This window comes from Phragmites australis, chromosome 6, assembly GCF_958298935.1.
Source record: "Phragmites australis chromosome 6, lpPhrAust1.1, whole genome shotgun sequence".
Taxonomy (NCBI): Eukaryota; Viridiplantae; Streptophyta; class Magnoliopsida; order Poales; family Poaceae; genus Phragmites; species Phragmites australis.
In genome coordinates, this window is record NC_084926.1 from 5,890,790 (window position 1) to 5,904,955 (window position 14,166).

A 14,166-nucleotide genomic window follows, 5' to 3' on the forward strand; every position below is an offset into this window, starting at 1 on the left:
ATTATTCAAATCAAGCAAGATAACTCTAATCTGGAATTTGGAAATTACTGTTCATCAGAAGTTTTAATACTGTTCATCAAAAGTTCCAATTTTTCAAATCGAAAGTTCCAATCAATTCAAAACAACAGATTTCAGAATTACGAAATTAACTTTATGCATATACAAACAAGCATTCAAGCATGGATATCAAAGTAAAGTACAAGAGTAAGTAAATAAGGCAGCAAATGATTTGTTACGAAGTTTAGATATCCACCGATATCCTATGTCTCTATTGAGGAGGGTCGGTCACACTTGAGTCGGGTCATTTTCAACTATTTGTATCACGAGGTTGCACACATGCACTCCTCGTCTACACTATAGCTAACTCTTTCTCCACTCCGGAGATGGTGAGTTCCACAACCACTCCCGGGCCTCATTACAATCTTTATCTGAGGAGATCACCAGCAATCCACCACTGAGTCGTCTAGGAGACGGTGGTCTCTAAGAGTAACTGTCAGTGACATAGGAACCGGAGGTCCCCGAGTACCGAGGCCAGAATAGCATAGTGCCACGTGGCGCCCTCCCTCGGGGGTTATCTCCCCGAGGTCCGAGAAAACCAAATTTCGGGAGAGGGTGCTCGGGTTCATGAACAGTGGTCCCCGATTACCGAGTTCCCCGATGACGGGAGAAGACTAAGTACCGGAAAGAGTGTGCTCGGGGCCATGCGCAGTGGTCCCCGAGCACCCAAGTTCGCCAATGATAAGAAAAGCCAAGTTCTAGGAGAGAGTGCTCGGGGCTGCGAACAGTGACCCCCCGAGCACTCGAGTCCCCCCGAGGACCCAAGGGAAGTCAGTTCCAGGAAAGAGTGCTCGGGGCCGTGAACAGTGGCCCACGAGCACTCGGTTCCCCGAGGACCAAGAGAGAGCATATTCGGGAGAGAGTGCTCGAGGCTGCGAACAGTAGCCCCTAAGCACTCACAGTTCCCCGAGGACCTGAGAAGTCTTTCGCCGATGGTCCCCACAAGGGCTCAGCGGTGAGGTGTCAGCTGGTGAAAGGCCCGATGCTGCAATTAAGAGGGCGCGTGGCCTGTCACTTCCAACGACTCCCGCTACGCTTGCTGTTAGTCCCTGCCACAATCTGGCAGGGAGGCGTGGGGGCATTCAATGCACGGGTCCCATCGCGCGTCATCCGGCGCGCCTCAGGATAACATCGCAGAGCTCGAAGCACACCGCCTGCCGCCCTGCTGCTTCAGGCCTGCTCTGACCGGGCTGGTACACGGGGCTGCTCGGAGGATGCCCGGTGGGCCCTCCCCGCAACACTCACCGAAAAGCCGAATGATGACAAACAAGACCAGACGGGGGCACGTTTTCAACCCTCCCCGTCATCTCACGCAGCAGCCCATGACGGTTGCTTTCCATTTATGGTGCCTTGGAACTCGCGTCATCCTTTCTGGGCACGCTACCGCCCCGGCGGGTATATAAGCAGGGCGGGCTCCCCGGAGAAGACAGACGCGACAGAGGACGACCAACACCGAAGCACGAAACACATCGACGAGTCTCAAAGAACAAGGAGCACGAAGCTCTAGACTTAGACAAATATTCTTGTAACCCAACAGATCCTCAGAGAGATATTTTCAAAGGATTTATAGCATATACACAGGAGTAGGGTGTTACACTCAGTGCGGCCCGAACCTGTCTAAAAATCCTCTGAGCATTTACTCCTTCCTGCATCCGATCATTCCACCTCCACCTGCATCTCATTTACTCCCATTTATTTTACCTACGAAGCGGATTCAGAATCATACCCCCGGCCGAATCTCAAAGGGGGTCCCTCTGGATCCCCGCTTGAGGAGTTCACCCTTCGAAACACTCCCGAACTCGCGCACGATCACATGAAACATATCAAACACCACTAAACCTTAGCTACAACCACTTTTCACTACTAAGGCTGACAACACAAAAGGTTAAATCTAAAACACCATTTAGATACCCCGGACTGCTAAAGTGAACTCTCAACATAAACCCATCTCGCACTAAGTACATGGTTTGAGCACTCGACACAACAATCGAGCAACGCTTTTGGTAGTCCCTTTTGATAGTACGGCTATCGATCCTATAACTCGGTCTCCCATCAAACTCCTTGAGACCGACAAAACTAGAAAATGTATTATAGTTATATCTTTGCCTTGAGCAATCACGTCGAACTTAACAAATACATCATCCAAGTCCCGATGCTTCTCATAGCTTTTTAAGGCTCATCATCAACTCCTCTTATCTTAATGAAGATGATTACTCGCTTCCATTTTGATATTCACTTGATCTTCTGAAAGCTTGATGGATTTTACATGATCGCTTCCCATGCACCAAGCATGGAAGACTTCTCTCTTTTATCATCTTCATCCGATTAACCATTTAGACATGAACCATAAGCATCAAGCACACAAATTGTCCACCACGCTTGTCTTGATCTTGCTCTTCCGACTTGTCATATTGAATACGCCAATTCAACTCATGACTTTTTATGGAATTTAATCCCAATTCACCCTCAAGCATAAAGCACACTGGTTAATCCATAAAACCTAATTGATAATACCATATCTTTAGTTACTTGATCTTCACAAGTAATTTAGTCAAATATTGTCCCTCGCGACGAATCCATAGTGGGGAGGTCACCGCCGAGGGTGCATGTGGACCTGATGACGGTGAGGCTTATAGATTGTCCCTCCCTGGCCATCCCAGCGAATGGCGCCTGGTGTTGACGGGAGACAACAGGAGAATGTGGCGGAGGGGGCCCTCATGTGGTGCTGCAAGGTGCTGATTTGGGTTACGTGTACCTTATTCCTAATAGTACCTAGTGGTATATATCTCTGATATTCACTAATTTAATAAGTTTTTTTATTTTTTAAAAGTATAGATAGGTACCTAGTGGTAGGTGTACCTTGTTCATGGCGCTTGGTTGATGTAGAAATGCCGTGTGGCGTACACTTATAATAATGTACCAGTTTGTACTTAATATTATTTTATTTTACTTATCATAAGTGTAATACTTGAGTGATCCATAAATCATAACTAATCATTAAATTATTTATCTTACTTTTACTTATCTTTGGTTTATATTTACGCTCTTGTTATTAGTTTATATAGCTACCCATTTCTTTAAATATCAAAATGTGATATATATATCATTTCTTTAAATTTCAATAGCGCAAGACGTATTAGTATTATGTATTCAAAGTCTTCATGTGCCATGTACCGTGTATGTGCATGATTCTCTATCCGAACATAAGCTTGTACATGTTCAGTTGCACATGAACATAAACTTGGACATGTTCAATGACACGATTATATATCTGAACACAAGCTTGGATATATTTAATAGCATAATTCTATACTAAAAAATAGCTCTCTCCGACGGCAAAAGATTCAAAATTCAAAAGATTATACTTTGATCCGGTACGAGTGGAGCAAAAAGGTTAATAAAGGTATAAGTGGCAAGACCTCTCATGGTTGTGGTTCAAAATTCAAAAGTGGATTGCCTAGTACCTAATTTGATTTGCATGTGTAGAAGCACTAGATCCACATCTTCCATCTTTTTTTTTCCCGTGTTAGGATGTGGTTGTGATTCAAAATTCAAAGATACATTAAATGTCTTTGGCAAAAATCTACTTTATGTCTCATCGTATATGCTATGATACAGTTAAAGAAAAAAATACAATATAACTGTAATACAAAGATAAAAGCCATCTAAAAATGTCAATGTAGTATGGACGAATAAAATACCGGCCTTAAGAATTGCCAGGAACAGAATAATGTTCCCCATCCATGCTCCATGGTCACGCTTTTTAACAGCAGCTACTCCTTTTGACCATAAATAAGTGTTGATTTAAATTGTGTGTAGTTAATTATTTAAAATTTTAGTTATAAACTACTTTTTATGATAAAATTTGATATTTGAAAATGGTATTAGTATATTTGTCTTGAAAAGCAATTTCGCAATAAAACACTTTTTTGCCGTATTTTATAAATATATAAAAAATAGTAATTAAAATTATGTTTAAGATGACAGCGTAAATATTTAAAATAACATTTATTTGTGACTAAAGTGAGTATAACAGATAAGGTCTCACAAACCAGTAAACTACCGTTACGCCTTGAAAAAGTAAGATCACAAACCAATAAAACTGAGCAGCTCTCATGAAGTTCTAGGCGTCGCTTAGAAACATGGGTAATATTTCTATTATATAAAATACGAGTTATCTTTTCTGTTATATATTTTTCTATTCTTTTTTTATTTAATAAAAACTCATAAAGTTAGAATAACTATACAATTTTATCATCTATTTTTTTTTCTTGTTACCGGTTAGGGATATGAGATCTATTTTACTAATAAAAATAAATAAATAAATTAGAAGAGAAATTAGTGGATAATTTTCTTCTCTAGTTCAGATCTTATCTAAAATCAAACTATAACGTTGCTTCTAGCATATTCGTTAGACGATATTACCATACGCATTTATATCTTTATACTTAAATTTATATCTGATATTACTATATTTAATTTTTATATTTTTATTGTAGCTTACAGCCACTTAGCTAGTAGCAGTAATGCACGAGTCGTAAGAGTTTTCAAGACATTTCTACCGAGGTTACTGTCACGCGTGACGCTAATCCGCGTCGCTAACGAAAACAATCGTAGTTTCCTAGAACAAACCGTCGAATAATTCCGGCGAGAAAGTCAAAGTCAATGATCTAATCACAGCGCGCAGAGCTCCAAGTCCTCACACCAAAACCACCTACCCGGACCCACCCCCTATCCTCCTCACTCGCCTCCCATGGCTCGCCCTCGCCGCCTCCTCTGACCCTGCCTCCCCTTCCGGAAGCGCCGCCGGGATCTCGCCGGAGATGCCTCCGCCACCTCCGCCGGCGGCGGAGCAGCCGCAGCTTCACGGGGTGGTCATCATCACCCTCCCTCCCCCGGACCAGCCCTCCAAGGGCAAGACCATCACCGCCTTCACCTACAGCGACGACCCCGCGCCCCCGCCCCCGGCGCCGGCGATGGGGTTCCCCGCGGTGGCGGAGGCTAGGCGTTCGAGGCGGGTTCTCTCCCCTAGGCGGCTGGCGGCGATAGCCCTCGTGCTGGGGGCGGTCGCGGTCGCGGCGTACTACTGCTTCTCCTCGGACTTGGCCGTGCAGTTCCTGGGGATGGAGGAGCAGGAGGCGCAGAAGGAACGGAACGAGACCAGGTCCTTCCTGCTGCCGCTGTACCCCAAGGCGCGGCAGGGGCGCGCGCTGCGGGAGTTCGGGGACGTCAAGCTCGCCGCCAGGAGGGTCGACGGCGGCGGCGGCAGGAGTGCGAGGAACAAGATGGAGGTCAAGAAGGCAGCCGCGATGGGGACGAACTCGACGGCTTTGCTCCCGATCAAGGGCAATGTCTTCCCCGATGGGTGCGTACAATTGCGCAGGCTTTCCATCTGATTTCGAGTCTAGCGATTGCTCCTTTATGATTTGGTTCAATAGAAAGTTCTTTAGATTAGTTTGGAGGAGGATGTTTGTGTTGGTGATCAACTGCGGTCGCACTGTGTTCCATGTATCTGATTTGGGGTGGAATCAGCTAAAACTTTTGGATCCCACTGAACGACGAAGCTAGGTTTAGATGTTATTAGATTTTCTGATTTGTAAGCACCAAATGCAGGTTTGGGAATATTGCTATTATCGTTGAATTACAAGCCTTTTTCGTTTCTTAGATAGGTCTGGAATCTTCTTAGTTTTGATGTAGGTGTATTTATGAGTAGGAATAAGTCTACTTCACCCCCACCTATTGAGGTTCGTCTAGTTAACCCCCGAATTATCAAAAACCGACTAAATAACCCCCTGTGGCAGTTTTAAAGGTGGTTTTGCCTACGTGGTGCTACACGTGGACGGTGATGTGGCTAGGCTCTGTAATGGCAAAAAGGGATTGCCCCTGGATAAGAGGAGTGCGATGGTGGTGGTGCTACGGCAAGGTGGCTCGGATTTGGGCAAGGAACAGACTGCTGGATTAAGAAAAAGATTATCGGACATCAGGAACGGAGCGATTTTGTATAGAAGATCAAGATTCGTCACTCGGTGAGAGGAATTGCTCGGTAGGGACTGAAAAGGAGAGCTTAGCCACTTTAGCATACTAATGTCTGTATTCTGGGTTGGCAATTCGTTATATTTATGTGTCTAGAAGTCTTCGGTGGACAATGCAAGTGCAAGGAATGTTCAGACAGACTAACATGTCATGCTTGTTCTGTTGAAGCTAATATTTTTTTACACAACCTGCAGCCAGTATTATACATCAATCTTTGTTGGCAATCCTCCAAGACCGTACTTTCTTGATGTTGATACCGGAAGCGACTTGACATGGATCCAGTGTGATGCACCATGTACAAACTGCGCGAAAGTATGCAATCAAACATCAGCTATGTCAATTCTAATTCTAGTAACATGCATTTGATAAGCTACACGAGGATCTCCATTCACTACTTTGGATATCTTATTAATAAAAAACAATATGGATATCTCAGTTCTAGTCATTTGCAATTAGCCTCATTGTTCCTGAAGTTCATTGTACTTCTCTCTGATGAGCATGTGTGTCATAATTTCAGGGACCTCATCCTTTATATAAGCCAGCAAAAGAAAAGATAGTCCCTCCCAGGGATTTGTTATGCCAAGAGTTGCAAGGAAACCAGAACTACTGTGAAACCTGCAAGCAGTGTGACTATGAAATTGAATATGCAGACCAAAGTTCCTCCATGGGTGTCCTTGCGAGGGATGATATGCATCTGATCGCGACCAATGGTGGAAGGGAAAAGCTAGACTTTGTCTTTGGGTACGTTCAAACCTTTCAGAAGCAGATCTCTTGTACATGTATGATACTGTGATGCATTAGAAAAAATAATGCCAGATCATCTAACTTTTTGCTATCTACGGAATCTAGGTGTGCATATGATCAGCAAGGCCAGCTTTTGTCCTCACCAGCAAAGACTGATGGGATCCTTGGACTTAGCAGTGCAGCGATAAGCCTTCCCAGTCAGCTGGCTAGCCACGGGATTATTTCCAACGTTTTTGGCCATTGTATCACTAGAGAGACAGGTGGGGGAGGATATATGTTTCTTGGTGATGATTATGTACCAAGATGGGGAATGACATGGACTTCTATTCGAAGTGGTCCAGAGTAAGTCTTATCATTTTTCTTTGAAAATTTAATTGCATGTATTGCCATCATCACCATTTCCCTTTTGGGTAATTTATCTTTAGCAGAATTGTTTTGTGCTTCTGTTGCAACAATCCCCAAAAATCTTAGACAAATTCCACCCATTCTCTTTCATGACCTTGTTTTTTTTTTCAAATTTCCAGTAACTTATATCACACACAGGCCCAGAATGTAAAATATGGAGATCAGCATGTCAGTATGCATGAGCAGACAGGAAACTCAGTTCACGTTATTTTTGACAGTGGAAGCTCGTATACGTACCTCCCAAATGAAATATACGAAAACCTCATTGCAGCTGTGAGTATTGCTAGCAATTGTTCATAAGGATGAATATTCAACATCCTCTTACTTTCTTTTTAAATTCACAGATTAAATATGTCTCCCCGGGTTTTGTCCAAGATAGTTCAGATCGGACATTACCTTTATGCTGGAAAGCTGATTTTCCTGTGAGGTAAAATAACGGAACTTTGATAGATTGTCTCTTCACAGAGGAATTTCAACTGGCAACTCTGCATCTGAGAAACTACCTGCCCTTAATGGTATTTTGTTGTCCAGGTATCTGGAAGATGTCAAGCAGTTCTTCAAGCCCTTGAACCTTCATTTTGGGAAAAAATGGCTTTTCATGTCTAAAACATTCACTATTTCTCCTGAGGATTACTTGATCATTAGTGTAAGTTTCTTTGCATTCATCCTAGGTTACTGTTAGATCTTCTATTGTCTATCAACATGTCTAACCTGAGTTCTATGCTAAAATTGATGTATATGTTCTTTTTCTTGGTGGACCTTTTCCAGGATAAAGGGAATGTCTGTCTAGGGCTTCTCAATGGAACGGAGATTAATCACGGGTCAACCATTATAGTCGGAGGTATAGATGAGCTTCTTTCTTCTAACACTTGGATTTTATCTTTACCCATTCAATATGCCCTGCTATATAGTGAAATAGTCAATATTGTCAAACTTTGAATGGTCCTTTCCTGTTGTTGGATGTAGATGTTTCTCTGCGTGGCAAGTTAGTTGTGTATGACAATCAACGGTGGCAGATTGGATGGGCAAATTCAGATTGCAACAAGCCACAAACTCAAAAGGGATTTCCCTTCTTCCCCTGATGAGCATTGCACACAGTAAAGATATGTAAATTTTGAAAAGTGAATACCATTAGAATTTCTTATTAAACTGCAGATGCTGCTATGCATCCTATCTCCTCTACATGGAATTTTCATAAATCCAACCGTATGTTGTACTTGTCTGTAATGTATATACTGTGTTGTGTAGTATATATACTGTCTCCTCTAAACTGAAAAATTTATAGATACGTTACTTACATTATGAACATTTTCTACCTAGGTTAATGTACCATTTGGCTACCCATTCAGCTTCCACAAAACTGGGTAGGTGTCCTGTCATCTGCATCACCTCTTCAATCGAAAATTTTCATATTCTAACTAAAAACCCACAAGTCTCCCTGCTGGTAGCATAAGGCTCCTCCACGGGGACCTTGAAGTTGGCCTTTTCACTTCAAATGCATCAACAGGGTTCTGGAGCCGAGCAACAAACTCACTGAGAAGAGATGCAAAGGTGGCCAGCGACAAGGCGCTTGCGCTCTCGTATGTTCTTGATTCCTCAACTTCAAATGGTAGGCTTGGATGGAACGATAGCCGGGCAGGCCAACATGATTGATTCATTGTGGCTTAAACAAACCATCCACCGTTGATCCTGAATCGAATCTGCCAAGGAATGGGTTCGTAGCAAAGCTCTTTGACTTGTGCACTGCCCCAAGATTGACAGCGGTGTGCTCGGGCAATTCATCCTTGTTTCCATCGTCGGCAGCATTGGTACCATCATGGATTTGTGCAGTTCCTTCATGCCGCTGAATGTCTTCCCATCTTTATGAAATGAGATGCACAAAACCGAATCTCTGATAATATGCACCCGTGCAACGCCATGACTGCGAAGGAACAATGCCTCAATGCACCAACTTTGGTGTAGCTCCTCCAAGGCTATTTCATCATCTTGTAAGGTTCATGTGGAGGCTCCCAAACAGCAAATCCTAACTACAAACACGGGATACCACCTTTGTTAAAAATTCAAGAACATTAATCCTAGAAGAGTTGCATCTGGAGAAAAGAACGGGCCAGGGTTTCCTCCTGTGCCGATGCCGCAATGGCTGCCCTGTATCCACTATAGAGAGGTGCTTGGTGTGTGAGTACCTTCGATGGAATCCTTTCATATTCCATGCAGCTAAGATAACCATCAACACATCCTATAACGGAGAACAAAATGGAATTGGTATATGAGTATATGATAACACATCGTGACATTTTTAGCAAAAAAAGGAAATGAAACCTATTTATTCATGCATGTTAGATGATCATACCTTCTAAGGATCTTGCGACACCAGAAAAATTCTTCGCAACCAACTTGTGCAAATCCTCTCCCGCCCAGATTGGGTGTATATTCCTATGGTTTCATATTCGGGTGCAGCTTTGTCAAGGTTGCACAGAATGCAAGCAGTCGAAATGTGTAAACAGAAAGATACAATGAATCAGATATGTTCAAACATCGTGTGGCTTGTTATTTATTTCTTGTGAGAAGTCAGCCTTGAGCTGATATGATGTAATAAGATACAAGACTGTATGCATCAAGCTATGCAAAAGGCCCAAACATTTTTCCATTTTCTAAAATGATATATGTTCAAACGTCAAAATACATTATTTACAGAACGATTTCAGCAATTCCCAATACTCACCAACAACAATAGTGCTCATGATGAGGACCACCATATCATATTTTCCCAATTGTACCGCCAACTCGACAAAGCTACAAAACAACCGAGGACCTAACAAAACCTACAGGGCAAAAAGATTGGACACCAAAAAAACAACTGATAAAGCTGGTGAAAAAACAGAACTTCGTATTCATGTGAGGATTGTACAATTTGTCTGATCAAAAGGATGCAAACAAAATATGTCTTAGCATAATTCAGTTTTCCATCCAATATAGGTTGAGAAAGGTTTGAAAGGCTATCTGTCAAAAATTCTGAACATTCCGGCATACACAACAAACAAATGACTGTTGTACTAATGAGCATAAACAAACATAATGTGTGCAATTGTCCGTGACCATGCACGTTCTTTGATTAGCCAAACCATGAATCAACAAGATATCTTTCTTGCTACATTCCTTCATGGAGGGAGTTGCATATACGTCTCATTGTCATGTATATACCGGGATTTCTTTGAGGCAACGACGAAGCAGTGGACGATCGGCGATCCCGAGACAAGGAGCAGCAACGTACCGATGCTGAACTCGAAGACGACGACGACGGTGAGTATGGCCCAGACGGAGTGGCTGGCGATGTCGCTGGGCTCGCGGAGGAACACGAGCAGCGTGATAAGCGCGAGCGCCACGGCCACCTTCGCCGCGAACACCGGCTTCCGCGGGTCCTTGCGCGCGAACGGCCACATCTCCGCGGCCGCCGCGCGCACCGCCTCGCCCGCCCTCCGCAGCCGCCCGAACCCCTTCACCCCCTCCTCCCACGCCTCGCCGCCGCCGCCCCTGGTGGCGGGGACGCCCCAGTCGAACGCGAGCAGCGGCTCCCGCGCTGGTCCAGCGTCGACCGCAGCGACCCCAGCTGCGGCGACAAGCCCGCCGGCAGCGACCCCATTGGCTCGAGAAGAAATCGTGCAGCGTGGCGCCGCGTTCTTGGCACTTGCCACGTACGCGGCGCGAGGTTAGGTTAGGTGCTCGCGCGCGCGCGCGCGGAGCAGTCCGGAGCTCGGGGCCTCTCTTTTTCCCGGAGTCGTTTCGAAACTACTAGCTCGAGGCCCCGGACTCCTGGTTGGCTTCGCTTGCGTTTCCTTCTCCGAGTCCCAGCCATACGGTATCGTTCCCTTCCTGGCGCTTAAGCTGTCCTCTCCCTACCGAGCGACGGCGACGCGCCGCCTTTACGTGACGCGAATGCGCCCGGCGAGCAGGGCCAGGCGACGGTGGCGTCCCGCCATACCGCGACGCGCTGAGGCTGACGTCCTGCCTCCTTGGAGCCACGCCGGGTTGACGGGGTCCGTGTGCCCGATGACGCCGGCCGGCGGCACTGGACGGTCAAGACCCAAAGAGAATGAGGCGGTGGGTCGGATTTTTTTATTTTTATATTTTTTAAATCAAAATATTGTACATATACGTGTCCATTTTGAAAATTGAGACCTAAACTCCTATCGCCCTTTGATTTTTTTCTGATGCCTGAAATTTATCTTTTTTTATTTCTCATTGTACAAATTATTTTTTATCTAAATTGTTTTAAGCTAGATAATAGCATCATGTACATCAGATTTTTTATAATTATTTCGATAGTATTTTGAATTTTGAGATTATTAGAATATAATATTTTTATTTTAAACCTGTTGTTCTTTCAACGGACGGCAGATGAGGCTAAATTTGTAATTTTTTAAAATAGACATATATATTTATATTTTTTATTAAAAAAATAAAAATAAAAAATCCGGTGGGTCGTATCGAACGGAATAACACAAGTCTCGGCCCACTTGAGTGAACCCATCACAGCCCATGAATCTTTCCGGGCAGCGAAATCTCCCACATGACGGCCCAGATCCACTCAAACTCTCCGGGTCCGCTACCCCTCCTCGTACCCTAGTACTCCAGTCCCCTCGCTCCATCGCAACCGGCTGCCGCGCCGCCTCACCGTTCTCCTCTTTCCCGCACCGCCGACGCCGCGGCCTGCTCCAACACCCTCAGCGGCTGAATTCACAGCGAGAGGCAAGCAATGTCGGAGGCGGCAGCGCCGATCGGCCTGTCGTGGGCGCCCAAGCTACCTTACCTGGCAACGACCAGCGGCAGCAGTAAGAAAGACCCGGCGCCAAACCCGAGCACCGCGCAGGGGTCGCTTTGGAAGCCCGGGAGCGACCTCGTGGACGGGCTGTTCGTCCCCCCGAGGGACCCCCGGAAGGCCAACAAGCTGGCCAGGAAGAACGTCAAGGATACCACCGGCAAGGGCTGGTGAGTTGCGTCGCCCCTGGAATCCATACGGGTTCGCTTGATTGTTTGCTAGAGTATGGGAGGGTTGATGGGTGGGTGCTTATGGTTTGTTGCTTTGTTCCTCAGGTTCGACATGCCGGCGCCGATCATCACGCCCGAGTTGAAGAAAGACCTCGAGATTTTGCAGGTACGGTGTCACTTCTGACTCTAAGTAACCTGATTAGTTGTAGGATGCCGTAGTATGTGCCTGCAAAACAGATAATTAGCCGTCTAAAATCCGGTAATCTCTATATAGAGCAAACAACAGCATCTTTGGGCAGCTGCCATGGGGTATGTGTGTAGTTGAGCGAACATACGGGCGTTTTGCTGAAACATCTTCCTTTTGCCTTGACTGGATAGATGAGAAAATAACCATGATTCCAGGCTTCTAGCATCCATAATTTACTGAGCTATGATACAATATCTGTATTTGTCTGACAACATGCACCATCTTTGAATAGTAATCTGACAGCATTACAATCTGATTGAAGCTGTTTTGCTTTTTACAAAAAATGGAATTGTTTTACTTGATAGTAGAGATACAATGTAAACTCTTAAAGCACAATGTTGGAGGGGGCTTTCTCAACTCATTTGGTATTGTGTGTTTCAATGATTCCTTTTATGGCTTTTGGGTGCGATAATATGTTTGCCTTCTGTTTTGCAGCTGAGGCATGTAATGGACCCAAAAAGGCACTTCAAGAGAGCAGGAAAATCCAAGGCCCTTCCCAAGTACTTCCAAGTAAGTAACCTAATCAGCCAGCCTTATTCAAAATTTTGATCTTCACAATCTGATGAACAGTGAAGACTTATGTAGCCTCTTAGGTAGCAGATGCACTGAGTATTTTGATGTTGGTTTTAGGTTGGTACAGTTATTGAACCTGCATCCGAGTTCTTCTCAAGTAGGCTGACAAAGAGGGAGCGGAAGACAACATTGGTTGATGAGCTGTTATCTGATCAATCTCTTAAGAGCTACAGGTACGCTCATGTTGCTTTGACATGTACATGAGTTGACACTGTAGACTCACTGATTCTTGTTTTCGTAGCAAGTTTTTCTATATTAATTGCATATGACCCTTCAGATTCCTGGAAATTGGATTTTTGTCGACACAGATTGGATCGAAAGCGTTATCTGTGAATTTTGTGTGTATTGATACAACAATAGAAAGCCATTTCATTATAGACCACAGAGCCTTGTCGTTATGATTTGGATTTTGGATTCTGAAATAAGGCGCGAGTGTCAGATGTGCAGAGCGACATCCTTGTTTCGAGCGTGTAACTCATTTTCCGTGATTTACTACAGTGCATGTAGTAATACTACTGTTACCCCTTTTCTCCATCTTTGATGTGTCAAAAATGAAGTCACAGTTTGACAAAAGAACAAAATGGATCCTGTGCTGGACTATTTCCATATAGCTAGAGCCTAGAGGTTTTTCTGAAATTATCTCCTCTGAAATGCAGGATGCGCAAGGTACGGGAGATTCAGGAGAGTCGTACACCAGGAGGAAACCAAAAGTGGAAGAACAAGGGCAAGAAAACATTTAAGAGGGCCAAGGATAGGAGAAAATGAGATCACTTCGTCCACTTCTGCTTGGTTTGCAAGCTTTAAGAGAGCTGATGATTGTACCCAAACAGAAACGAACGAGGGAGCACCTTCAAGTTGCAATTTTACATTCTCTCGATTTTGCAGTATAGATTGTGGTTCCAGTGTAATGTAGTGAACTCATGTAATATGATGGCATTTTCAGTTAAAATATTAGCAAGTGTATCTGAACATCAGAAATGTTGGTTGATGTATTGTTTTTCCACTTTGCAGCAATGAGTTTAGAGCTTCAGATTTGCTAAAACATTTTGGGCTCAATGTTTTCTTGGTCCACACTGTTTGCTCAATGGCCGTATCTGATGCATTTCTCTTGCTTCCAGGGA

General features: G+C 44.3%; 2 protein-coding genes and 1 pseudogene across 2 annotated transcripts; 2 read left to right on the top strand and 1 right to left on the bottom strand.

Moving 5' to 3' along the window:
• Positions 1-2,720: 2,720 nt before the first annotated feature.
• On the top strand, positions 2,721-8,448 carry LOC133920810 (aspartyl protease APCB1-like). Its single transcript, XM_062365381.1, has 10 exons — positions 2,721-2,789; positions 4,683-5,422; positions 6,285-6,402; positions 6,608-6,831; positions 6,940-7,176; positions 7,359-7,512; positions 7,584-7,666; positions 7,771-7,885; positions 8,008-8,080; positions 8,206-8,448. Exons 1-10 carry the CDS (start codon positions 2,721-2,723, stop codon positions 8,319-8,321), a joined length of 1,929 nt encoding a protein of 642 aa, XP_062221365.1. The 3' UTR covers positions 8,322-8,448.
• Positions 8,449-8,657: 209 nt separating this feature from the next.
• LOC133920811 (aluminum-activated malate transporter 9-like) lies at positions 8,658-10,970 on the bottom strand (annotated as a pseudogene).
• Positions 10,971-11,853: 883 nt separating this feature from the next.
• LOC133921313 (rRNA-processing protein fcf2-like) lies at positions 11,854-14,087 on the top strand. Its single transcript, XM_062366128.1, has 5 exons — positions 11,854-12,225; positions 12,331-12,391; positions 12,908-12,982; positions 13,103-13,218; positions 13,702-14,087. Exons 1-5 carry the CDS (start codon positions 11,993-11,995, stop codon positions 13,808-13,810), a joined length of 594 nt encoding a protein of 197 aa, XP_062222112.1. The 5' UTR covers positions 11,854-11,992; the 3' UTR covers positions 13,811-14,087.
• The last annotated feature ends 79 nt before the right edge of the window (positions 14,088-14,166 follow it).